Source organism: Vulpes lagopus, chromosome 5 (assembly GCF_018345385.1).
Source record: "Vulpes lagopus strain Blue_001 chromosome 5, ASM1834538v1, whole genome shotgun sequence".
NCBI lineage: Eukaryota > Metazoa > Chordata > Mammalia > Carnivora > Canidae > Vulpes > Vulpes lagopus.
The window spans coordinates 27,480,999-27,494,207 of NC_054828.1; the positions used below are offsets into that span (position 1 = coordinate 27,480,999).

The window sequence follows — 13,209 nt, forward strand, 5'->3', positions numbered from 1 at the left end:
ATTTTGCTGAAGTTATTGATCATAGGGATAGCTGAACCAAGTCTTTCTTTAATATATAGAATATTTTTGTATTGACAATGATGGATTTAGTATATATTTAGAATATCACCAATGTCCAGAAAGGTAACTCAAGAATATGTCACTTTTAGTATGCCATTTAGCCATTCTAGATAAGTGGATTCCTCCTAACTGAATGAAGGACAAGGGACCAGAATAAACTTGGGCTCACTTATATTTGAGACATGATAGTTTTAAGTTTACAGACCTTTGACAAAAGAGGCTCCACCTGATTGTGTAGTAGATCAGAATTGATCACCTTGTTGTAGGGCCATCTGTTTCTTAGGATCAGAGAGTAGATGGCTCTGCTCTGTACTACTCTGTTAGTAACCATATGACCAGGCACCTGTATTAGCAACAGCTAATACCAAATAAATCTGGATATAGGTGTGCCAACTCTGGAATAAACAGACAGCTTGACCAAGGATGTTAGGTATGTGCATTTGGTAAAATATTATCTAATTACTGTAGCTGGATTGATTACTATAATATAGTGTTCCTTATATACCACTCAAACCATTAATAGGAACTTTCTACCCCCAAACTGTTTTCCTTGTTCTATTTAACATCTCATTTAATATTAGTCTACGAATATTTCTTGAGCATTTTTGGTGTATATAAGATTGTTTAAGACCTTGAGAGAGAAGAGATTCTGAGGACTCCGTAAGCAAGTAAGGCAGTAAGGCAGCAGCCTTATGTTGGCAAAGCAGATGGTTTTCTACATGTCTCGATTTTAAGGTGCCAGCAACATAATACCATAAACACATGGAAGTTTCAAAGTCAGAGGTCTGACCCCTCTTCTCACTATTAACATGGACTTATGTGGGCTGTTCAACCTCTCTGAGTCCCAGTGGCCCATTTGCAATTGGGAAGAAGGCCCAAGTAAGATAGACCTAGGACAGTGAACCATTAGGTATATATAAGGTAGAATGTAAATCAATGAGTATCTGAACATTTGATGTACTAAGCTTTCATTCAGTGTTAGACACTTCCCTTTTTCTCCCTAGCTTGTCACATTTCCTGAAATTCCACTATTAGTGACTGGGGCTTTTAGATTGTGGAATTGTATTTTCAGACATCACACATCAAGGTTCTCTCAGCTGGTAGCATCCTAGTATGAGATTTTTTATTTGTTTTTAACAGATTTCATTTTACAACAAAGCTAGATGGATCTAGGCAGTTCCTTGAGAGAATAAACCATGGGTCCATTAAAAATTGTTGAATACTTGATTCATTCAGCATTGTAGTATGCTAGTTGCTGAGGTGCCAGAGATGAAAAACAGGAAACAGAATGGCACCCCAAGCAGTGGAGACAAAATGAGCAAAGGTGTAAGGGGAAAAAAAGTAGGTTCTATAGCTAGAGGGGAGTGTATAAGTGGGTGATAATAGGGAGATCATTTAGGAGAGGCTGTACCCATAATTCAGTCAAGTAGCACAAAGGATTTTAGTCAGAAAGCTAATATTTTAAAAATGGTTTCTATCTTCAAGGAATTCAGAATATTATTGGGGAGACTGGACATCCACACCTAATAGTGTAAAGCTATAAAGTAGTGTTAAGAGAATGGTGTAGACAGTGAGTGCTATAGAAAGGTAGAGGGTGAAGATTGATGGGGTAAAATTCAATTTATGTATACTATTACTATGTACCTCCCAGGTACACACTGTGTACACAACTGTTATTTTTAGTGTAATAGTGGGAAACACATCAGATTTCTAGTGGCATATTCTGAATATCTGAATCTTGAAAGCCAGTGCAGTAGTTTAGTATGTTAACTTATTAGTAACTAACAGACTTGGCAAAAATCTTTCACGTTAGTCATAAATAACCAAACCACAAGGTGGCGATATTAACTGAATTTCAGTTCATCAGTCTCATAATTAATCATACTGGTGAGAACTTAAATCTGATTTGAAAGCCTTATTACAGTGAGGCATTGCTTATTGCAATTTGGTCACTTTATGGTTCTGAGAGAGATATTCACTGCATATTAACAGGAGAGAAAGAGATCTAATGCCTTTTAATTAATTCCCAAAATTATAAATGACATTTTAAGAATGAGTTGACCAAACCATTATTATTAAAATATGCTTTTTAAAAATAGCCTCATAATGATTACTCAATATAGTATATCATTTGTGGAGCTGATTGTTTTCCTTCAGAAATAAGATCCCCTGGGGGCACTTAGTTGGCTCAATCAGTTAAATGACTGACTGACTGTTTCTGCTCAGGTAGGTCATGATCTCAGGATCATGAGATACAGCCCAGAGTCAGGCTTAAGATTTTCTCTTTCCCTATCCCTCTGCTGCTGCCCTCACTTGTGCACTCTCTCTCTCTCTCAAATTAATAAATAAAAATTAAAAAAAAATAACATCCCTTTAAGGTTTTAAAAATTAGTTCTATGTCATATTCCCATTATGACTGTGTATTTATGAATATTGTTTATTGGCATAGATTTGATATTTTACTTCTTAGTAATATTAAGCAAGGTACTAGAACAGTGAGCAGAAGTGAATCATAGTATAGTCCATGATGGAGAAAATTAAGGTTGGGGTTATGAATGAATGGCAGGAGCTAGCCAGGAAATGTGCCCAACCAACAGAATTATCAGAAGTTGATGTTTGGGATATGCAAACAGTCAGAAGTTCTGTAGCTAGTACAACCTAGAAAAGCGATCAAGAACAAGGGAATACACAGATACAAAAGGTTAGGCTAAGGCAGAAACTCAAAGTAAGTAGTAAGTAGTAAGTAACCAGCAAGTAGTAAGTAAACAGATACATAGGGAAAGAAGGCAATGAAGACAATGAAGGATTTTGGTTGAACAAAAGCAATAAAACAACATACTCATCCAGATTCTGAAGATAGGAGTAAACAGCTTAACTTTACTAGATCAGTGAGTGTGACTCAGGAGCCAGGGCAGATTCTGGTCCCACTCCCTTTTGTTAATTACAGAATGACCAATTTTCTAAATTGAGTGTAGATGGGATTCCTCGAGTTTATGTTACAAATGATCCTGTAGCAAATAAATTTCCAATGACCTGACAAATAATGTTTACATTGCATTGTATGTTGACCATTGTATATCTTTTAAAGTAATACCTAAGATTTGCTTTCTAGGAATCTGAGAACCGGCAAATGATGGACCAACTCCGAAAAGCCAATGAAGATGCTGAAAACTGGGAAAATAAGGCCCGTCAAGCAGAGGCAGATAACAATACCCTCAAATTAGAACTCATCACTGCTGAGGCAGAGGGTAACAGATTGAAAGAAAAAGTAGATTCTCTCAACAGAGAGGTTGAGCAGGTAAGTTTGGAAAAATATACTTGTAGGGCATCCTGCATCATCCTTGAAAGAGTTTTGTTTGGCATTCCATAAATTAAATGTATAAACATTTAAATTATTTAAATATATTGTGAATTGTAGCCTAATTGTCCTTCTATATCTGATCTGGTTCTGCTTTAACCTATTAACTGCCCTACAACCAGGGCATTTTAATCTTCAGCATTTTAATCTTCAGCATTTTAAAAAATTAGGAATTGTTTCATATATACCAAAAAAGTGCAAAAAAAAAAAAAAGTAATATAAATAACACACATGTGCCAATCTCCCCAGTTGAAGGATGCTAACATTTTTCATATTGTGTCAAGATTCTCTTTTTATAAAGAAACAAATTATTACAGATACAACTCTTCATCCTTCCCGCTCCTCCCTCCCTAATGGTTGGCATGGATAACTTTCATGTCAGTTATGTAACTATTTTGCATGTGTTTATACTTTTTCTATATATCTATCACCCATACATTATGTATAATATTGTTTTGTGGCTTTTTTAAGTGATACTCTAGATATCCATTTGCAGTTTGCCTTTTTTGCTCCATATCATAATTTTGAAATTCATCTATTTTGATACATACAGTATACATCCAAACAGTTGCATCTGTAGTCATTGTATAAATATTTTATTTTAAAAATTCATTCCCATATTAAAGGAAATTTAATTGTCTTCACTTTTTCTATAATAAAATGCTACAATGAACATTCTTTTAGTATTCTCCTTGGGTATGTATTTCTCTGATTTATGCCCGAAAGTGGAATAACTGGATAGATTTGAGCAGTTTTAACTCTTCGAAGTATTGTCAAAGTGCTCTCTACAGTTTTACCCTTTAACCAGGAATTATGGATTTTTATTTTCTCAGGTACTAATCAATACTTGATATGGTCAGACTTTTACATTTTTCTATACTTTTTTGTTTTCTATTTCCTTGATTACAGTGAAATTGAGGATCTTTTCATGTTTCCTGGCCATTCCTGTGTTCTTCTCTAAGATTTTTATGGTTTTAGGTCTCATATTTAGATCTTTAATCCATTTTTAATTTATTTTTGTGTTTGGTGTAAGAGTGTGCCCCGGTTTCATTCTTTTGCATGCTGCTGTCCACTTTTCCCAACACCGTTTGTTGAAGAGACTGTTTTTTTTTCCCTTCAGATATTCTTTCCTGCTTTGATGAGTATTAATTGATCATAAAGGTATGCTTCATTTCTAGGTGTTTTGTTCTATTGATTTATGACTCTGTTTTTGTGCCAGTGCCATCTTGTTTTGTTCACTAGACCTTTGTAGTATAACTTGAAATCTGGAATTGTGATGCCTCCAGCTTTGCTTTTCTTTTTCAAGGTTACTTTGGCTATTCAGGGTCTTTTGTGGTTCCATACAAATTTTAGGATTGTTCTAGTTCTGTGAAAAATGCTGGTGGTATTTTGATAGGGATTGCATTAAATGTGTAGATTGCTTTGGGTAGTATAGATATTTTAACAATATTTATTCTTCTAATCCATGAGGATGAAGTATCTTTCTATTTCTTTGTGTCATCTTCAATTTCTTTCATTAGTGTTTTATACTTTTCAGAGTACAGGTCTTTCACCTCTTTGGTTAGGTGCATTTCCTAGGTATCTTATGGTTTTTGGTGCAATTATAACCAGGATTGATTGCTTCATTTCTCTTTCTGCTGCTTCATTTTGTTGAGATATGGAAATATAACGGAGTTCTGTAGGTTGGTTTTGGGTCCTGTGACCTTACTGAATTTGTGTATCAGTTCTAGCAGTCTTTTGGTGGACTTTTTCAAGTTTTCTTTTTTTTTTTAAGATTGTATTTATTTATTTGACAGAGCAAGAGTACAAGCAGGGAAAGCAGCAGGCAGAGGGAGAGGGAGAAGCACACAGTGCTCTGTCTGAGGACCCTGAGATCATGACCGGAGCTGAAGGCTGACGCTTAACCGACTGAGCCACCCAGGCACTCCTATATAGAGTATCATGTCATCTGCAAATAGTGAAAGTTTGACTTCTTCCTTGCCAATTTGGATGCTTTTTATTTCTTTTTGTTGCTGTGGTTAGGACTTCTGTTATGTTAAATGACAGTGGTGTGAGTGGACATCCTTATCTTTTTCTCTGACCATAGAGGAAAAGCTCTCAGTTTTTCCCCATTGAGGACATTAGCTGTGGATTTTTTGTATATGGCTTTTATTATATTGAGATATGTTCTGTCTAAACCTACTTTGTTGAGTTTTTTTTTTTAAGATTTTATTTATTTATTCATAAGAGACACAGAGAGAGAGGCAAAAAGTAGGCTCTCTGCAAGGAGCCTGATGAGGGACTCGATCCCAGGATCTCAGGATCATGACCTGAACCGAAGGCAGATGCTCAACCACTGAGCAACCCAAGTGCCCCTGTTGAGGGTTTTTATCATGATTGAATGCTGTACCTTGTCAATGTTTTTTTCTGCATCTACTAAATGATCATACGGTTCTTATGCCTTCTTTTATTATTGTGGTATATAATAGCACATTGATAGATTTGCAAATATTGAACCACCTTGGCAACCCAGGAATAAATCCCATTTGATTGTGGTGAATGATTTTTTAAAATATATTATTGGATTCAGTTTGCTGTTTTTTTTTTTTTTTTGAGAATTTTTGCATCCATGTTCATCAGGGATATTGGCCTGTAGGTCTCTCTTTTTCTAAGTTTTTAATTTATTTTTTAGTAATCTCTATACCCAATTCAGGACTTGAATTCATGACCCTGATCAAGAGTCTCACACTCCCCTGACTGAGCCAGATACCCCTGTATTTCTCTTTTTTTAGTCTTTATCTGATTTTGGTATCAGGGTAATGCTGGCCTTATAGAATGAATTTGGAAGCTTTTTCCCTTTTCTTTCTTTCTTTTTTTGTTTTGGAATAGTTTGAGAATAGGTATTAACTCTTCTTTAAATGTTTGGTAGAGGGATGCCTGGGTGGTGCAGCAGTTAGATGTCTGCCTTTGGCTCAGGTCGTGACCCTGGAGTCCTGGGATTGAGTCCCACATCGGGCTCCCTGTATGGAGCTTGCTTCTCCCTCTGCTGTGTCTCTGCCTGTGTCTCTGTCTCTCTCTCTGTGTGTCTCTAATGAATAAATAAATAAAATCTTTAAAAAAATGTTTGGTAGATTTCTGTGAAGCCATTTGGCCCTAGACCTTGTTGGAAGTTTTTTGATTACTGATCCAATTTTTTTGTGGGTTTTTTTTTTTTTTTTGGTTTGTCCAAGTTTTCTATTTCTTCCTGTTTGAGTTTTGTTAGTTTATATATTTCTAGGAATTTATCCATTTCTTCTAGGTTGTCCAATTTGTTTGCATATAGTTTTTATATTCTCTTATAATTGTATTTCTGTGATATTGGCTATTATTTCTTCTCTCTCCTTGTGATTTTATTTATTTGGATCCTTTGTCTTTTTTTGTTGTTGTTTTTTGGCTTTTTTTTTTTTTTGGTAAGTCTGGCCAAAGATTTATCAATTTTATCAATTTTTTCAAAGAACAAGCTCCTGATTTCATTGATCTGTTCTATTGTTGTTGACGTTTTTAGTTTCTACATCATTAACTTCTGCTGTAATCTTTATTATTTCCTTCCTTCTGTTGCTTCTGCTTCATTTGTTGTTCTTTTTCTAGGTCCTTTAGGTGTAAGGTTTGGTTGTATATTTGAGATTTTTCTTGCTTCTTGAGGTAGGCCTGTATTGCCATATACTTCCCTCTTAGGACCACTTTTGCTGCATCCCAAAGGTTTTGGACTTTTGTGTTTTCATTTTCATTTGTTTGCATGTATTTTAAAAATTTTCTTTGCTTTGATGGTTGACTCATTAATTGTTTAGTAGCATGTTGTTTAACATTAATGTATTTGTGGGTTTTCCAAATGGTTTCTTGTGGTTGACTTCTAGTTTCATAGTGCTGTGGTCAGAAAAGATGCATGGTATGATTTCAATTTCGTATTTGTTGAGGCCTGTTTTATGCACTAATATGTAATCGGTTCTAGAGAATGTTCCATTTGCACTTGAAAAGAATGTGTATTCTGCTGCTTTAGGATGAAATGCTCTCAATATTTCTGTTAAGTCCATCTGCCAGTGTATTTTTCAAAGCTGTTCTTTTCTTATTTATTTTCTGTTTAAATTATCTGTCCATTGATGTAAGTGAGGTGTTAAAGTCCCCTATTATTATTGTTATTATCAATTAGATCCTTTATGTTTGTTATTAATTGTTTTACATATTTGGGTGCTCTCATGTTGAGTGTATAAATATTTTACATTGTTATATCTTCATGTTGGATTGTCCCCTTTATGATAACATAATGGTCTTCTATGTCTCTTTTTATAGTCTTTGTTTTAAAGTCTAGTTTGTCTAATATAAGTATTGCTACTCCAGCTTTCTTTTGACATCCATTTATGTGATAAATGTTTCTCCACTTCCTCACTTTCATTCTGCAGGTATCTTTAGGTCTAAAATGAGTCTCTTATAGGCAGCACATTGATGGATCTTGATGTTTTTTCCATTTTGACACCCTGTCTTTTGACTGGGGTGTTTAGTGTGTTTAGTCCATTTATTTATTTATTTATTTATTTATTTATTTATTTATTTTTAATTTTTTAAAAGATTTATTTATTTATGAGAGAGAGAGAGAGAGAGAGAGGCAGAGACACAGGAGGAAGGAGAAGCAGGCTCCATGCCGGGAGCCCAACGTGGGACTCGATCCCGGGACTCCAGGATTGCGCCCTGGGCCAAAGGCAGGCGCCAAACCACTGAGCCACCCAGGGATCCCCTGTTTAGTCCATTTACATTCAAAATAATTATGTTCACTGAAGTTATTTTAAAAATTGCCAATGCACAGGGAACTTAAGGTTATTTTATTTTGTTTCTAGTTTTGTTGTACCTTATGATGAATAAAATGGTTTATATGATATTCATTCTTTGGTATCTGTTAAGACTTGCTTAGTGCCAGAGTACACAATTAATATTTGATAATATTCTAAATAAGCTTGAAAAGCTTGTGTATGAACTTATTTTGGGGAGATGCATATTGTATGAATTTGTATATAGTATATTTATATGCATATGTGATTAGATTTGTTAATAGTATCATTCGATTCTTACAAATCCTTACCAAATTTGTATTCTTGATCTTCCAGTTACTGAAAGAAATGTATTAAGATCCTCCTCTATAATTGTGGATTTGTTTGCCTTTCTTTGAATGATACTCTCAGTTTTCGCTTTATTTTTAAGACTGCTATTTGTTCAGCATTTTTTATATTTATGATGAAAATGTAAATGTGTTGTGAGTCACCAGAATAACACTCTCTGCTTAAAAGTCTGTTTAATATATTAATGTAACTATCTAGTTTGTTTATTGTTCACAAACTGCTGGATATCTAATTTTTAATCAGCTATGTTGAAGTTGGGGTGCCTGAGTGGCTCAGTTGGTTTAGTGTCTGCCTTTAGTTTGGATCATGATCCCAGGGTTCTGGGATTCATCCCACATTGGGCTTCCTTCTCAGCATGATCCCAGGGTTCTGGGATTCATCCCACATTGGGCTTCCTTTCTCTCCCTCCACCCCTCCCTACCATTTGTGCTGTCTCTCAGATAAATAAATTTTTTTAAAAATTGAAGTATAGTTTACATGCAATAAAGAGCACTCAGTGTGATCTGATGATTTTTGACAAATGAATACATTTTCACAATCATCACAATAATCATGTTATAGAACATTTCATTACCTCCCTAATGTTCCTTCAAGCCCTTTTGCAGTCAATCCATCCTAACCCCTAGGCAATTACTGATTTGCTTTCTGTCACTATTACTGATTTACTGTCTCTAGAATTTTATATAAATGGAATCAGACAGTATTCATTTGCATCTTGACTTTTTTCATTCAGCATAATGATTTTTGAAGTTCATGTATGTTGTATGTTAGTTCATTTTAGTTCATATTGGTGAGTAGTATTCCATAATATAGCTATATCACAATTTGTTTATTCATCTGTTGGTGGACATTTAATTTGTGCATTAGTCTGCTAGGGCTGCCGTAACAAAATACCACAAATTGGGTGGCTTAAACAATGCAAATTTATATTCTCCTAGCTCTGGAGTCTGAAAGTCCAAGAAATTTTATTTTTTTATTTTTATTTTTTTTAGTCCAAGAAATTTTAGCAAAAATAAATTGATTCTATATGAATGGATCTGTTTCTGAACTCTTCTGTCTCATGGATATACATATCCATTCTTAGCCAGTATCATAGAATCTTCTTTAATGTAGCTTTATACTAAGTCTTGAAATGAGTTAGTATGAGTCCTCCAAATGTGTTCTTTTTCAGAATATTGGTTATTATGAGTCTTCATTTTCATGTAAATTTTAGAATGAGTTATTTTCTGTAGAAAAAAACTTACTTTGGACTTGAATAGCATGGTATTGAATGTACAAATCAACATGGGGAGAGTTGAGATCTTAACAATACTGAGTCTTCCAGTACATAAATATAGTGTATCCACATGCTTTATACTTTTAAGTTATAGATATTATGTATATTTTGTTATCATCCTTTATTATCTCGTGAGTCTTTAAAGTATCATTGTAAATTATATTTTATTCCTTAATTTTGTATTGCAGTTTTTGATTGCCTATGCATAGAAATAGAGAATTTTGTTATCTTTTATTCTGTAGTATTGCTTAAATTTAATTTTTTAGTTTGTAGGTTTTTTAGGTAGATTTTAAAGGATTTTCTACATCAGCAATCATGACCTTTGCATATAAAGATAGCTTTACTTCTTCTTTTCCAATCTGAAAGCTTTTTATTTCTCTGGCATTGAATAAAAGTGGTGAGAGTGGACATCTTTGTGTCATTCATCATCTTAAGGGAAAAGGATTCAGTGTTTCTTTTTTAAATATGATATTAGCTGTATATTCTTGTAGAAACATTTGATCAGTTTGAAGACCTTCTAAGTGTACATAGAGTTTTTATCATGAATGGGTATAGAATTTCATCAAATGCCTTTTCGCAGCTGTTGAGATGGTCATATCTTTTTATTTTTATTTTTTGGCTTGTTAGGATGGTTAATACATTGATTGATATTTAAACATGTATTCCTGGGGCAGCCCGGGTGGCTCAGTGGCTTAGAACTGCCTACAACCCAGGGTGTGATCCTGGAGACCTGGGATCGGGTCCCGCGTCAGGCTCCCTGCATTGGAGCCTGCTTCTCCCATGCCTGTGTTTCTGCCTCTCTCTCTCTGTGTCTCTCATGAATGAGTAAATAAAATCTAAAAAAAAAAAATTAAAAATATATTCCTGGAATAAATCCCAGTTGATCATGATATATTATCTTTTTAGACAAATTGTTAGATTGCTAATATTTTAAATAAATTGTTAAATTGTAATATTTTGTTGTGGATCTTTGCATTGGTTTCATGAAGATATTTGCCTGTAATTGTGATGTCATTTTCAGATTTTGCTTAATCTGCCTTATAAACTAATGAGGTATATTAACCAGGTTAATACTGTCTCACAGAATGAATATGGATATATTCCCTTGTCTCTATTCTAGTTTGTATATTGATATTATTTCCTCTTTAATTGTTGGTAGAATTCACAAGTAAAACCATATAGGCCTGGAAATTATGCCAGGAAGATTTTAAATTATTATTTTAATTTTTTAATTGGTTGAAAACTATTCAGAATTTCTGTTTCTCCTTAAATCAATTTTGGCAATCTGTGTTTTTCTAAGATTTGTCCATTTCATCAAAGTTGCCAAATTTGTTGTCAAAAGTTTATTTATAATTTTTAGTGGCATCCTTTATGCATTCTTGTTATTGATAATTCATGACTTTTCTCTATTTTCATCAGTTTAGTTGGAAATTTGTTATTTATGTTGATCTTTTCAAAGTAGCAGTGTTAATTTCATTCATTTTTTATTGTTGGTTTTATATTTTATTGATTTTTTTCTCTTTATTATTCCTTTACTTCTACATAATTTGTGTTTAATTTACTCTCATTTTTAAAATTTTAAGATGGACACTTACATGATTAGTTTTAGACCATTTTTCTTTTTCATATAATAACTTAAAGTTTTACATTTTCCTCTATACATTGTTTTAGTGCATCCTACACATTTTTGTTACTTTTTAGCAGCTTTACTCAGATACAGTTTGCATGCCATAAAACTCATCCATTGAAAGTATACAGGTCAAATGTATTTAGTATATTCGCAGAGTTGTGCAGCCTTCACCACAGTTTTAGATTTTTATGACTACAAAAAGCAACCTTTTAGCTATAGGCTCCTAGTCCCCCGTTTTAGGTCTTTGATTCGTTTTGAGTTAATTTTTTGTGTATGGTGTGAAGTAAGGATCCAACTTCATTCTTTTGCATCTGGCTATCTAGTTGTCTAACCAGCATCTGCTCTTAACACCTTTATTGCAAATCAATAGACTATAGGCACATGGCTTTATTTCTGGTTCTATTCCATTGATCTGTGTATCTATCTTTATGCCAGTACCACACTGTATTAATTACTGTTGCTTTGTAGTAAGTTTTGAAGTGAGAAAGTGTGAGGCTTCCTGTTTTTGTTTTTGTTTTTTTTAAATTCAAGATTGTTTTGGCTATTTCGAGCCCTTTGAATATCCATATGAATTTTAGGATCAACCTGGCAATTTCTACAGAGAAGCCACCTGGGATTCTGATAGGGATTATGTTGAATCTGTAAATAATGTGGGAAATACAGCCATCCTAATAATATTAAGTCTTGTGATCAGTGAACATTGGCTGTAGTTTCACTGTTAAATCTTCTTTAATTTATTTCAATAATATTTTTGTTTCAGAGTATAAGTTATGCCTCCCTTTGTTAAATTTTTATTCCTAAGTATTTTATTCTTTTGTGTGTTATTGTAAATGGAAGTGTTATTTTCATTTTTGAATTATTCATTGTAAATGAACAAAAATGCAGTTGATTTTTACGTATTGATCTTTTATCCTACAACCTGGCTGACTTTGTTTATTAATTCTCATCATTTTTTAGTGGATTCATTAGGATTTTCTGCATCCAAGACCGTGTCATTTGCAAATAGAGATAGTTTGTACTTTCTTTCCAAATTGAATGCCTTTTTTTTTGTTTTGCCTAACTGCACTAGCTAGAACTTCTGATGCAATGTTGAATAGAGGTGGCAAGAGGAGAGGGACATCCTTGTGTTTTTCCTGATTTTAGGAGGAAAACATTTGGTGTTTCACCATTAGGTGTGATGCTAGCTGAGGGTTTTTTCTCAGATGCTTTTTCTATGTCTGTTGAGATGATCATGTGGGTTTTTTGTTGTTGTTTTACAAATAGTGTATTACATTGATTTTCAGATGTTAAACCAACTTTGCATTCCTAAGTAAAATCCTGCTTGGTAATGGTATATAATTATTTTTTGTGCTGCTGGATTTTGTTTTCTGGTATGTTGTTGAGGATTTTTTGTCTATATTTCTAAGAGACAATGGTCTATACTTTTATTGTGATGTCTGGTTTTGGTATCAGAATAATTCTGGCATCATAGAATGAGTTGGGAAGTGTTTATACTTAAATATAAATCTAGCTATAGATCTTGTACATATTTATATATATATATATATATGGAAAACTATAAATATTTGATGAAAGAAATCAAAGATCTAAATGAAGAACTAGGGATACCTGGGTGGCTCAGCGGTTGGCTGTCTGCCTTTGGCTCAGAGTATGATCCTGGAGTTTCGGGATCAAGTCCCATATCGGCCCCACTTGGAGCCTGCTTCTCCCTCTGCCTATGTCTTTGCCTCTCTCTGTGTGTCTCTCATGAGTAAATAAA

General features: G+C 33.8%; 1 protein-coding gene across 7 annotated transcripts in view; it reads left to right on the forward strand.

Annotated features, from left to right (window-relative positions):
• TSGA10 (testis specific 10) overlaps nucleotides 1–13,209 on the forward strand; it is a 128,672-nt gene that overhangs the window by 58,372 nt on the left and 57,091 nt on the right. For all 7 annotated transcript variants that reach the window (XR_005987778.1, XR_005987777.1, XM_041754842.1 and 4 more), the window contains one exon: nucleotides 3,173–3,358. Coding sequence is in view for 5 of the 7 variants with exons in the window: in XM_041754842.1 (XP_041610776.1) it covers nucleotides 3,173–3,358 (186 nt within the window). In the remaining 2 variants the exon portion in view is untranslated. The remainder of the gene's footprint in view (nucleotides 1–3,172; nucleotides 3,359–13,209) is intronic.